This window comes from Colias eurytheme, chromosome 19, assembly GCF_061535395.1.
Source record: "Colias eurytheme isolate Ceu_HAF_F1 chromosome 19, ilColEury1 Martin Lab GWU primary, whole genome shotgun sequence".
Lineage (NCBI taxonomy): Eukaryota > Metazoa > Arthropoda > Insecta > Lepidoptera > Pieridae > Colias > Colias eurytheme.
In genome coordinates this window covers 3,337,388-3,350,744 of record NC_142998.1, presented here as the reverse complement: position 1 = coordinate 3,350,744, position 13,357 = coordinate 3,337,388, and the positions used below count along the sequence as shown (strand labels likewise).

The 13,357-nt window shown below is 35.8% G+C and overlaps 1 protein-coding gene across 25 annotated transcripts in view; it reads left to right on the top strand.

Annotated features, from left to right (window-relative positions):
• The window catches only part of LOC149900068 (tropomyosin-2), a 28,594-nt gene that overhangs the window by 10,694 nt on the left and 4,543 nt on the right, over positions 1-13,357 (top strand). For 6 of the 25 annotated variants that reach the window (XM_090112905.1, XM_090112906.1, XM_090112894.1 and 3 more), the window contains 6 exons: positions 5,029-5,162; positions 6,733-6,850; positions 7,766-7,836; positions 10,577-10,652; positions 10,854-10,916; positions 12,720-12,789. In XM_090112905.1, coding sequence (XP_089969031.1) covers positions 5,029-5,162; positions 6,733-6,850; positions 7,766-7,836; positions 10,577-10,652; positions 10,854-10,916; positions 12,720-12,789 — 532 coding nt within the window. The other 19 variants (XM_090112908.1, XM_090112896.1, XM_090112907.1 and 16 more) reach the window with 14 other exon arrangements.

The window sequence follows — 13,357 nt, the reverse complement described above, 5'->3', positions numbered from 1 at the left end:
AAATTGGTGATGTTTATTTGTAGGTAACAATGAAATACCTACTACATATTTTAATTGTTCTTACAATTAAAACATTTTATATAGATATTTTCTCTAATAATAATTGGAATCAACAATGATTTATTAATGTGAATACATTAACTAATATTTATTGGTTATAATATTAAACAAGTACTATTAGTAATTAAAAGTAGTTCAGCGGTTACTGCTGTTTTTAGTGCAAATGCCTCAGAATGAGGTCAAAGCAGGTAATTCACTTACATGCAGAATACTGAAACATGCAAGGTCAGATATATTAACTCATATTTAGTTGAACGAACAAATTAGAGCTAAAATGTTCTTCGCTGAAACAGCTTCAAAAGAATCTTTGCAATATTTTCTTAAAATTATCTAGCACTTGCTGTCATGGACAGTTTTTTTCTATTTAAACTTATAGGTAAACTTAACCTTAACCCATTGACCACCGAGCGGCCCGATCGGGCCGAGACACAATAGATTTTCTATTGTGTCTGTGATCCGAGGACTGACGGATTAACTTAAAAATCAACATATTGGTAATAATATTATGTTGTATTGAAATATAAAAATTATTTTCAATATGTACCTACTATTCATGATGGAGTACCTAAAAGGAGTAATAAAAATAAATTTACAAAAAGTAATAATAGTGTTTAATATGCATAAAATTCAGGACATAATGGCATGATCTCGCAAGAATTTACACAGGTTGTTAAGTAGCTACTTTCTAAATTACGTCACGTTTACAGTTCATTCGATTTCGGCTTCTTAACTAAATACCTACTTGGTCCTCAATGTTATCCCCATTTTTGTCTTGTCGTGTTGTCTGCTACCAGTTGAAATAATGTCACACGTATAAACTAGATGGCGCTTTAATATAAAACTCTAGTACCTACACACTTCATTATTCACGGTACCAAATCTTCACTATTTTTTAATGCTTAATTAAAAATTAATTACCTATATTCAAAATAGTTTTAATCTGTCTAAGACTAGTTTTATTTCATAACTTATTTTTAATTATCTTTGTAATGTTGATCCCAGGTTCACACGATTTCATGAATTAACTCCTCAGTCCTCACTTCCGCCATTATTTTTGTATACGATCATTGAGCCGTTACACCCACTGCCTATCCCATCCCATGATTTTGAGGAATCCTATTGAAATTTGAAAGTTCCTACGCTTTTGACCCCACAGGATGTAGCTTCCTAAAACCATAACAGGTGGTGTTAGTGTGCCCAGCGCAGTCGATCGTGACGTTTACCATTTATGTATGTGGCTCTCTGTCAAACCAGTCATTTCAAGTATAATGTGTTAACGCGTGGCATCGTTATTAATTAATTATATTTAATGTATTGAACATTAACGTTATTAGTCATTATTGTTCTTTAAAAAGTTGATGCATAAAGTGCAGACGTACCGTGAAAAGTGATAAAGCAAGTTTCGGTTTCTGGCGGCCATTTTATTTGCCGGCTGTGTTCATTCGTATCTCTACGATACGGAGCATTACGACAAGCCCAGTCAGTTGGCATTTTCGCGACAAGGGCGAAGGTGTCTCTTGTTTTTAGCTTCTATAAATTCGGTTTAAGTCAAAAGTGAATAAAAATGACGACAAATATGCAACAAGGAACAATCCTCGACGTATTGAAGAAGAAAATGCGTCAAACTAAAGAAGAAATGGAAAAATATAAAGACGAGTGCGAGGAATATCACAAACGATTACAAGTGGAAATAATGCGGAGAGAAGAAGTAAGATAACGTGTTTTCTATGTGTCATGTGATTTGTGCAATAGCGTTTTAAATAATATGTGAAATTTGTGTCAAAATTCTTGAGCTACATGAAGTTATCAGTTACTGCCGTAAAGTATTACTATCTACCTATAGTGAGTAATGTCCGGCCATACTTAGGTGTGCCGGCGACGTACGCATATTCACCTCTCTTTCTGTTTTGTCTTCGGTTGACCTGTACGAATGAGATGGCGAATTCATGTTTTTTTGTAGCACTACCATATTATTCTTTCCATCGAGCACCATGTAGTATGTTTAAAAAAGCAACGGGTGTTGCCGTTTCGACATTCATTCTCGGGATAAGGCTTATAGGAAATTAATATCCATAATTTAACGGTGCGCGGTGTACCAGTTTCAGTTTGTAACAGGTTTCGTTGAGTCTGAGGTCGTGTGCCAGACTCGAGCACATGATGTCGAGCCGGTCTGTACCGTGAAGTGAAGTCGTGCTCCCTTTAATGCATTCCTCATGCTCGCTGGGGCTCGGACGTCCTCCGAAGGACCGCGCCGGCGCCCGAAAGGCGTGCCCGTCTCCTCGTTTTTATCGATATGACGTAATTTTTACGTCTGCTTCACAACACTTTATTCCCAACCTTTCAAAATCTGGAACATTGAAACGTTCTATAATCTTCTCCGTTATCTGTTAACAACGGAATCGTATTAATTGCATTCGCCCATATTCATGGTCATCAATTTTATTTTGTTAGCATCGCATGTCTTATCACCATTTTCATGTATGAAATTATCGATAAGATTTAAGACTTCAGATATTTGTAGGAAACGAGGTTAGGCAACGTTTCTTTAAAGCTAAGAATTATATTATTTCCTAGTATAATATTATAATCATCTTTGCCCAGCCAAAAATGTTGCCATCTATTCTCTGTGTTCATAAAATAATCAGATTTAGTACCTATGTCACAGAGGTACCTACCTACCTATAGGATTGTGTATGAGTAGGCGTGTACTTACATGCAAAGTCTACATATAAGCATGACGCTATTTGGGCATTTGTATCATTACAGAATGCTAAATATAGAATTTCCATATAAATACGTAATACTGATTTACTTGAAATGTAATCTGTAAACATTACCGAGAAGGATTTGTCATGTTCTTGCTCCCGTAAATGGACTCATTAAAAAGAAAACCGGACAAAACTAATTACAAGAACCATAAAAGCATTTCAATGCTTCAAACATTTGTAAGAATTTAAAAATATCTGTACTTTACTGCAAAATAACGGCGCCTTCATTGTATAGCATTCGAACACAGAATTTTACTACTACCTATGCGTGACTGTTTTGTATTACAATTACTGATCGCTATTGTATCGAACATATCAATGGATACAATGATCCCGCCCTGGCCAAACCCATGCAACAATATTTGATCCCCCTTATGAAGAGGATTTAACAGTTTGACTATTCAAGTGTAACCTCCTTTTGGAAGCCTTATTAAACCCGTATCACGTTACAAATTAAAGTTTAGGACCTTACACTCGCAAAGGTTAATGACTTGCAAGGTTAAGTTTTCGTCTGTCCTCAGAAGAATGGCTAATATCAATATGCATGAATAGAACCGACGAGTTCAAGGTGATTATACAACGCACAAAGATCTAAGAATAGTATCATATGATTACCACCTGAACATCGATCTGCCGTATCATATTTAGCATATTTCACGACACTTAATGCTGCGCTATTTATTGGAATTGAGTTTCATTAGTTGCATGTTTGTAGCTAGTTTACTTTATTGCGTTTATTATCACTGGGGATTATTGCGATAGCGTTGCAATCATAAGTAGTTATTATTAGAGTACTAGCATTGATGACGACACAGGATAAAAGGAGAAACTGGGACTCGTTTGAGCTTCCTCGCAACAAGGACGCGTGATGTCATAAACATGTGCAGCTCACTGAATATAAATAGGTGACTAGCGAAATATTCCAAACGTCGGTTAATTCTCAACACGTATAATGTGTCGACGTTTAACAATGCGACTTGTGCTGTACACATACTTAAAAAAACTGGGAACAATGTCCTGGTAGTTACCACGTTTTTGCGTGACCTTTTTGAGACGGCACGCCTAATATCGATATGTCCATTTGTCTTTATACATCACTATTTTATCTGCACGCAAACTATGCTGATGAATAATGCAATTTTCTCCATTAGGAATGCATAGACTGATGAATAAAAAACCTAGTCGATTCTGAATCTAATCTGAATGAGTTTTTATTACATACCTAAATAATTATAAAGGCGAAGTTGATACTTTTTTGACAGAAAATAATTATTTTAATAATCTGTATTAGATAGATCATTGTTCGTTTTTGGTCATGTAAATTGATCCATTTGTTGTTGCTTATTCGGTCAGGCGCAGCCCGTCATGCCTCGTGTTTGTCATCGTTGAAGTATTTAGTTTGCATATCGTTGTATGACAACTTCGACGAGGAATGATTTTAAAGGGAAATATTTATTCTCATTAGCACTATCGCAGAACTTTATTTAGTTTAGTACCTATTTACTATTTAATTATGATTTCAATGCCTACTTCTTGACGGACAAAAATGTGTAACTCGAGATACCTGTTATCTTCTCAGTGGAAATATTTAAATGAGTTTAGACAATAACCGTTTAACATAATTCATTTATTTCGGACAAAGCACGATTTTGATTTTTTTTTCTATCGAGTATTTGGCCAATTTAGGTAACGTCATTATGCTATTTTTAAAGCATTATCTTATTACTTTCATTACTCACGTGTAAGTGGATTTTAATCACAATACTTGTTTTTCTAAACACGAGGAAATATTCATTTTGAACGAGAGTAGTTTATAAATGTTTTTATAAATGATTTGCTAAACGGTACCTACCTAACGAGATCCCGGCAGACACTGCCTACGTAGTGTCGCTCTCTATTCAGTTGATAATGACAAGGATCCAATATTATCCAGCTAGTTGTGCAGGTTGAATGTTTCTGTGTATTTGATAGTGGACAAAAGAAATCCCTAGGACCGGTTTTACCACTTGACTGGTAGTAACCCTAATAGCTTATTTGACACTTTTGACTTACATTATTTCTCCAGTAGGTATATAGATACTGGTCAGATAATGTAAGTCAAAAAGTGGAAAGGAGAAGACGGATAGACACTGAAACCAGTCATAATTATTCCTTTTAATTGCAAATTGTTCGTCAATATTAATGCGATGATGTTTCGCAGGCCGAATCCGAAGTGGCTGCACTCAACCGCCGCATCCAACTGTTGGAGGAGGACCTCGAGAGGTCTGAGGAGAGGCTGGCGACCGCCACAGCGAAACTCGCTGAGGCCAGCCAGGCCGCTGATGAGTCTGAACGGTCAGTTCGATTTCATTACACATTCGAATTTGGATTGATCCAATTTTGAATACAGATTATAAATACGTTCTTTTTTACTGGCTATTGTGACTTTGATTTTGAACGGCCAGTTCGCTTTTGTTCTAAATTCTATTCAATGCTGGCTCGTGGTTTTTTATTTAATTATTGTTAGTTCTATTATTTATTTTATGTTTTAACTTACAATAAATGTGAAAAAACAAAGATTTCATTTGGCAATGGAACGACAGGTAGAAAAGCCAAGACGGGTTCGATTCCCGGTATTGTTTTTAACGATATACTTTATTTTAGTTTTGAGAGATTTAAATATTGTATTTATCGATTCTGCTACAAAATTATTCATGTAAATATATTTTATTATTTTTACTATTTTCTACAACTTTATGTATTATATTTGTGTGCATGAGTTTTATTTTTGTTGTTATATTTCTGCTCCTAACCACCATATTACCTGATTATATTTACAAATATTTAATTAGTCGACAAATACCTACTTTAATTTTTTGTTGTATTGAATAAATATCTGACTCTAATAGTTTATTTAAAATAAACTTCTGTTTCGTTTATATTCGGAGAGTATCATGATTATAAAATTAAATATGTATTAGCACTGAGGTTCACTGGCTAATTATTAAAATTTTAAACATATTTTAATGAGTTTTTCAATCTTAATTGTTATTAATATTTCACTTAAACAAATACATGAAACTTTCCGAAACACTTTAAAAAATACTATGTCATCAATGTGAATAAAACACTCAAATAGTGTCGTCACAAGTTTTTATCGATGTTTTAACACGCATGTGTTTGGCCCCGCACTAACACAGAATACGCAAGGCGTTGGAGAATCGAACGAATATGGAGGACGACCGCGTCGCCATCTTAGAAGCACAGCTTGCGCAGGCGAAACTCATAGCGGAAGAGTCCGACAAGAAATACGAAGAGGTGAACGCTTGATAATGATGTTTTTGCTCGGCTCCCGTGTTACTATACGATTATACTTTTAATATCATTGCCTCGCCAAGAAATAACATTAAAATCTATCCATACTTGTCAAGAAATGTAAAAGAAAAACGTTGATCAAATGCATTTTACGTATAGTAACACGAACGAGTCTCTGTGACAGAAACGCTCGTATCCCGATGATGTAACGCCATCGCGGGGTAAATTGTTTCTGGACACGTACTTAGTATATAATGAAACGTTCATTATCAAATAATATGTAGAAATATTCATAGCTGTACTATCATTTAGCGATAAGTGCATGGGACAAGTCGAAACACAGCGATCGCTCTGTTTCGATTTGTTTTATTAGAACCAAGAGCGGTCGTTACAATGTTTAGTATATTTATCACGTATTGACAGTCATTAATGATTACCCGATCGCTCTCTTGGTTCTAATTGATTTTCTTCACAGCATTCTTCTCCAAGGTATTGTCTCGCTTTGTGCGTTTTCTCGATTGTGTCCGTCCGCATGTCTTCTAACTATTGGGTCACCCTTGATCGCTCTGCATATTCCGATGATATTGACTTTGGGTGTTATTGGGTACAGTGCCCGCAAGGTCCTGGAGAACAGGTCGCTGGCCGATGAAGAGCGTATGGATGCCCTGGAGAACCAGCTCAAGGAAGCCAGATTCCTCGCCGAGGAGGCCGACAAGAAATACGATGAGGTCCATGTTTTTTCGCGTTGTTTGGTTTGATTTTCTGTGCTTGTTTGTTTGAAAGCTATTAGTTGATGTTCTAGCTTTCCATCAGGAATAACAAGTATCAGATGAAATGTTGATTTTTGATGTTTTTAACACTAATTGTTGTTTTCTCCAGTTTTTATGATCCCTTTTATCCTTACTCAAAAGTAATAACATACCCTTTTTCATTAAAAAACGTCTAATATTCAAATAAATTGTGTGATTGAATTTTTAACTCGATTCCAAAACAATCTTAACATTGCCTTTCCCATTCCATAAGCATGTATTGCCGTGTAATGTTTTTTGTTATAATTTCACGACATTACTGAAACGTAACGTCGGTCTTTACATTTTGCAATATATTTTCAATCGACGTGATTTTTCATATGCCTTGTGCAAATTATTTTGCGAACATATGCTTGAACAGATGGCTTTAATGGTATTGCCCTAATTCCCCTGACATATGACCCTGCACGGTGAAGGTGGTCTTAAAAGTCAAACCAAAGATGGTGCGCTATAGTACGTGATCGTTGATTTCTTTTCCATAAATGGAAGAACAAGTTGACTCGCATGTCTCGTTACATAAGCACCTCGACGCCATATATGCGAAGGGTGCAGTCGTTCAAGACTATACCTTGGCCCGTAGACAAAGTAACAATTAAAAAACGATAACGAAGTTAGAAAAGGAAAAATGTATGGGATTGACATTAGATAGACCACGTGATCTAACGCGGCGTATGTCAATCCCATACATTTTTGCCTTTTCTAACTTCGTTATCGTTTTTTAATTGTTACTTTGTCTAAGGCCCCTTGTTTCCCCAAATAGGAAGAATCTAACGTTTTTAACATATAATCATAGATGGAAAAAATGGATCTTATATTGTGGAATGATATGTTCAGGTCGCTCGTAAGCTGGCCATGGTTGAGGCTGACTTGGAACGCGCGGAGGAGCGCGCCGAATCCGGTGAATCGTAGGTTTCAATTGATTTTGAAACCCACTGCTATACTCGTATTACTCGACAGAATTTGCGTCTCGTAATATTGGTATTCGAAGTGGGCTTTTAGTTTGCTAGTTTTCGCCACCGTTTTGCATGGTTGTTCATCGCATTTTAATCCGCACAGTAACCTAAATTTACCGTCATTGGTGATTCTAACTCTCATCATGCATGTACAGTTTTAGGTGGATGAGATGGAAGCCGGTTTGCAGTTTTATTTTATTTAGTTTTACATGAATCATGAAATTAACTTGGCCGCGTTGTTCGTCCGATTCGTTGGACGGTAACGCTGTTTATTTTAAGTAGATATAATTACACGAGTGATGTTTGCAGACGCTCGCGAGCTGCCAGCGTCACTCGCTTGGTTAATTACAAAACAAGGGTTGCCCCATCTCATGAATATTTCTATTCAATGTTAACTATCATGTCCATGTGTCGACTAAACTTCTGTCTATAAATGTGTGTTTACTATAATGGCCGTAGGACGTAGGTTACGCTATCAGGAAATATGTGTGGTATAGGGCAATTTTCGTTTTCAGATATGCACCGCATTACACCAGAATTACTGGCCGTATGCGTGCCGCACATATACAAGCGCACACATCACATAACGATTATGATAACGCACTAGATAGCACGTAGATTTTCTTATAATATTTGAAAAGTTTAATTTTTTTAGAGCTAAATGTTTTGGGACAACCCTCGTTTATTTTAATTTTCAACTCGGGCGCCATTCTCGATTCCCGCTTTGCGTGTTTCCACTTTCCCCACGAGCACATCCCCTTCCCTATTAGCAGCTAATTAAGAGCTTAGATTTCAACACTATATTGTAAGATACCTTGAATTCTACCCACACCTAAAACACCTATCCGACCTACCCTAGTAACTACAATTACGTTGCTTGGACATGTCATTTGTACTTCAAAGATAACAGCGTAACTCCCTATGAACGTTCGCACACCGCTGCGCGTAGTGTGCCAGTAGCGAATGTAGTGGGCGATAAAGGCGATACGATACCGCCCCGACACGAGACGGCGAGCGGAGAATGGCGCCGGAGCGTAGTGTAGTGTGTGTGTGTGTGCGTGTACTAACGCGGGGCGCGCGGCAGGTGGCGCGCAAGCTCGTGCTCATGGAGCAGGACCTCGAGCGGGCGGAGGAGCGCGCCGACCAGAGCGACTGGTATGTACGGGGCCCTAACGTGTTGCTTGTGTGTTGGTTTGGCGGCGGTTTATGTTGAAAGATGGATTGGGTTGAACGTACCATTTATGCGCACAAAACGTTATCAGAAATCGTTCATTAACTTAACTGCAAGGGATTGGAACGCCCTACCCGCTTCTATCTTCCCAGATAAATACAACTTGAACACATTCAAGGCAAGAGTGAATAAGCTCTATCTAGGCAGGCATGCCCCTTCATAGACTGCATCACTACTTACCATCAGGTAATGGTGCAGTCAAATGCCTGGCTATTTCTATATAAAAAAAACTGACAATGTTAAAATTGGGTAGGGGGCGTGGTTGAGTCAATTTAAGTTTAAAGAAAAATTTAAAAACTTGGGAAGACTTTTTTCGAGTTCACTGATTTTGCTTGGACGTTGTGGGGTTCAAATGTTGATGATTTGGTCTATAACAAGTAGGGGATTTTTTTGAGTCGATTTGAGTTCAAAATACATTTTAAAAACTTGGATCGATATTTTTCGAATTTACCGATTTTTATAATTTTGATTTGATAGGTGTTTAAATCTAAATTTAAATGTACGCGACTATTTATATAGACGAAAAGTTATTTGATGAGTGCGATGGGACAGTTATAAATAAATGGAATTTTTGATACCTAAACCACGAGACGTGACATCAAACCAATAACACACAGCCAGTACGTGTTTTAGTATAATGCATAAATTATACACATTTTTATCAGCTAATGGATTGTGAAAAATTGGTTGGCTCATAATTAATGGTTTTGCCATTAAAGCGGATAAAAGTGTGTAGGTATTTATATATTTTTTCATTATTTTAACAAAATCTAAAAATTCTGCTTTATCAGTATTATTATCTATCATTATACAATAAATTATTATCCAATAAGGAAAGACACAGTAGTATAGAGATTATAAAATTGATGGAAAATAATACTTAAGCTTTGCATGCTGGTTGGTAGTTTAAATTTTATAGCATAATATAAGAAGTCCCTTTCATGTTGTACCATAAAGATATTTCCGGATTAAAGAACTTTAGTTAGTTGTACCATAAAGATATTTGACCTATTTATTCATGATAAAGAATTTGATTCAATTGATATAGCATTCCAATCCAATCGATTGTTTGTCAATATCAATAATAGATCAATTAAATTTTTAAAAGACCTTTCGCAATTTACGAATTATTTACTACATAGTTTAAAAAAGTTCATAGAAAACATTTTTTCATACAATTCCTACCTAAAAAAAATTGGTTGTTTGTAAAGTAGGTTCACGATCGAGATGCTTACGTGATAACATAATGCAGTGGCAGCGCTCGAGATGAGACGGGAGATCGGTCCGTCTCTCTCTCGTTATACCTGCGATCGCGCTCGTGAGGTTTTGGTGTGACACAAGTTTCTGAACATGTCACCCGACTAAAACGATTTTAAAAACGTTATCACGTTAAGAAAACACAAATTTGCTTCAAACAACTTTCTTTTAAAAGAAATTGACTATTGTTCACTTGTCTTTCAGCAAAATCGTCGAACTTGAGGAGGAACTCCGCGTTGTCGGTAACAACCTGAAGTCTCTCGAGGTCTCCGAAGAGAAGGTACGTTTCATAGATAAGACCTAGACTTAAACACTAGCATCAAGTGCTAGATTTAATATTAAGGCTAGACAAATCCAAGCTAATGACATCCGTTTACGGATCATTACAATCATGAAAAGCACCAACCAATTTCTGATGAACCGATGATTTTTTATTATAAGTAAACAAATTAGTTTTAACTTAATGTGTCATTCTATACAGGCCAACCAACGTGAGGAGGAGTACAAAAATCAAATCAAAACCCTCACCACCCGCCTAAAGGAGGTGTGATGTGAACGGAATACGTTCTTTTGCGAGTGTTTCTTTACGCTTGCCTAACTGCATTATGCCGCACACATCTAGTGTAGCGTTTACGACTGATCTATCATTACCCACAGTTCTACCCGTGCCTATAATTCATAATGCTAATCAAAGCACAGGGGAAATGATAAATGAGCCGTGAAGTAGTGCGACTACCGTTTTTTACCTTAATACTTCCGATTTTAGTTGTTGTGAACGTAACAGTACTGTCGATGTTTAGTTTTTAGTTTCTAATCCTATTGGTATCCGAGTGTTCGTACACTGCGATACACAGCATGGAGTTTTTTCTATTTTGTTACCTCGTTTAACTGAAATAATCGCAGGCGACGCAAAGGGAAGAGTCGTTCGAGGGTCAGGTGAAAGTGCTCGACGCGCAGCTCAAAGAGGTAACGAATAATCGAAGACGACGTACATAGATTTGGTTGCGGCTGTAGTTTCGGTTCATGCTCATCGCCATTTTTGTGTCTATTAGCTACGGGGGCACCTCCTATTGTGATACTTTATCTGGTCGGTTGGTGCTTCATCTATGTATTTCCATATGAGGTCTATCTACCTATGTATTTAATTTCATTGCTTTTATTTTTATGAACCTATTCCGCTTATGTTGTGATCGTGCATTTTTCATTTGTATCATACTATATCTTTGTTTTACTCGTATGCTTTCCGCAATGTGGTAATATTTATCTATTTCTGAATATTTATATAAATTCGTAGTAGCGTCAGTGGTAGTATAGAATGGGAACAAACGATGAATGGTATACAATCACAACATGGGCTGAGCATGCTTGCTGTGAGTATGTAATGCAATGAGTCGTATGTGGCTAGGCGATGGCGTCTCGGGAGCACGTCGAGGATAAGATACACAGCCTCTCCCAGAAATTGACGCAAGTAAGTTGCTCAACGAGCGGGGGCCTTGGTCACGCAATCGCACAGATTATATACACACTCTTTGACAGCTGTCACTTTGATAGTTTTGACAGATGAAGTCCATGTGGATGCATTCTGTACAAAAAATATAATAAATGAATAAAAAATTATAGGTACACATCACAAAACAGAAGGTTAATTTGTAAATTTTGTAGTGTAAAACTTTTCTCACACTACGATGAGTGTACAATGCACATTTTTACACACATTTTGATTACAATCATTGAACTAGACACAGTTTTATTACGTTTTTACATACAGATTTTATCAAGAATTATTTACGATACTACTTTTGATATAATTTTTTAACACACAACAAAATCCTAGTGACTAAAGCTACCTGCGCCTCTTGTATATATAACATTATTATCATTTTCATTATTCGATTTTGTCTATAATAGGGGGTAATGGTATATTATATGTAAATTTTAGTAGCGTCAGCACAGCACATAGCTGCCCTTGGTAAAGGTAATTTGCATGGTGTTTGTGTTGCTTTGTTTTCAACTAGATTTTTTCTTTATTTTGAGCTAATAGTAAATTTTGTAAATAAAGTTTTTGATAAATTAACTGTAAAATTTTTGATTTGGGATTAATTTTTTTGTTGTTGTTGAATTAAAAAATAAATTAAATTAAATTTTTGAGAAAGTTGCATGTACTGTTTGTCGTAAAATAAATAGCCTTTTTTTCTGAATCTTTTTTGATAAATCGATTACTTACTATTTTTTTTTTGTTATTATAAATTTCACATAAAACCTAGAAACTGAGATTTAAAATGTTAACAGAAAAAAGGCTATTTATTCACAAGTATTTTTATTAATACGACGTTAAAAATGTTTGCAGGCTGAGGCTCGTGCTGAATTTGCTGAACGCTCAGTCCAGAAACTGCAGAAGGAGGTCGACAGGCTTGAAGGTAATGTTTATTCCATTATCACTTTAATGAATATTTTAAATATTTTTTTTTTCAAAAAAAAGTAAAAAAATCTTTTAAAAGTTAAAATAAACAAAATAATAATGATTGAGTTTAAGAGTCCACAGATATATTTAAACAATCCAGTACAGCAGTTGGTTAAGTGATTTTAATTATCTCTGAAGTCAAGTTGTTAACAATAACGTTTGACGAATAACCAAAGCTTTTACGCACTTAAACAACATCAGACATTTTGAGCCGTTAAAATTGTTGGCGCTGTACTATTTGATTTTAAAGCTTTTTTCTTCTATCATTACGCTACGTTAAGCTTAATTTTTAATTCAATTAATTTTCTTAGTAACATTTTTTTTATTTCATGAAAATCAATTCCGAAAACGCTATTGAAATTAAATTACTCATTACTTGAAGTGCTTGATTTTTCTTAATATTTTTATACAATAGCTTTTTCGTAATCATATTTTTATTGCGTAGGCATGGAGTTTAAATGTTGTCCTAATAGACTGCTCGGATTTTCGATGTAGTGTCCCTTTATTTTTTACGCATGATTATT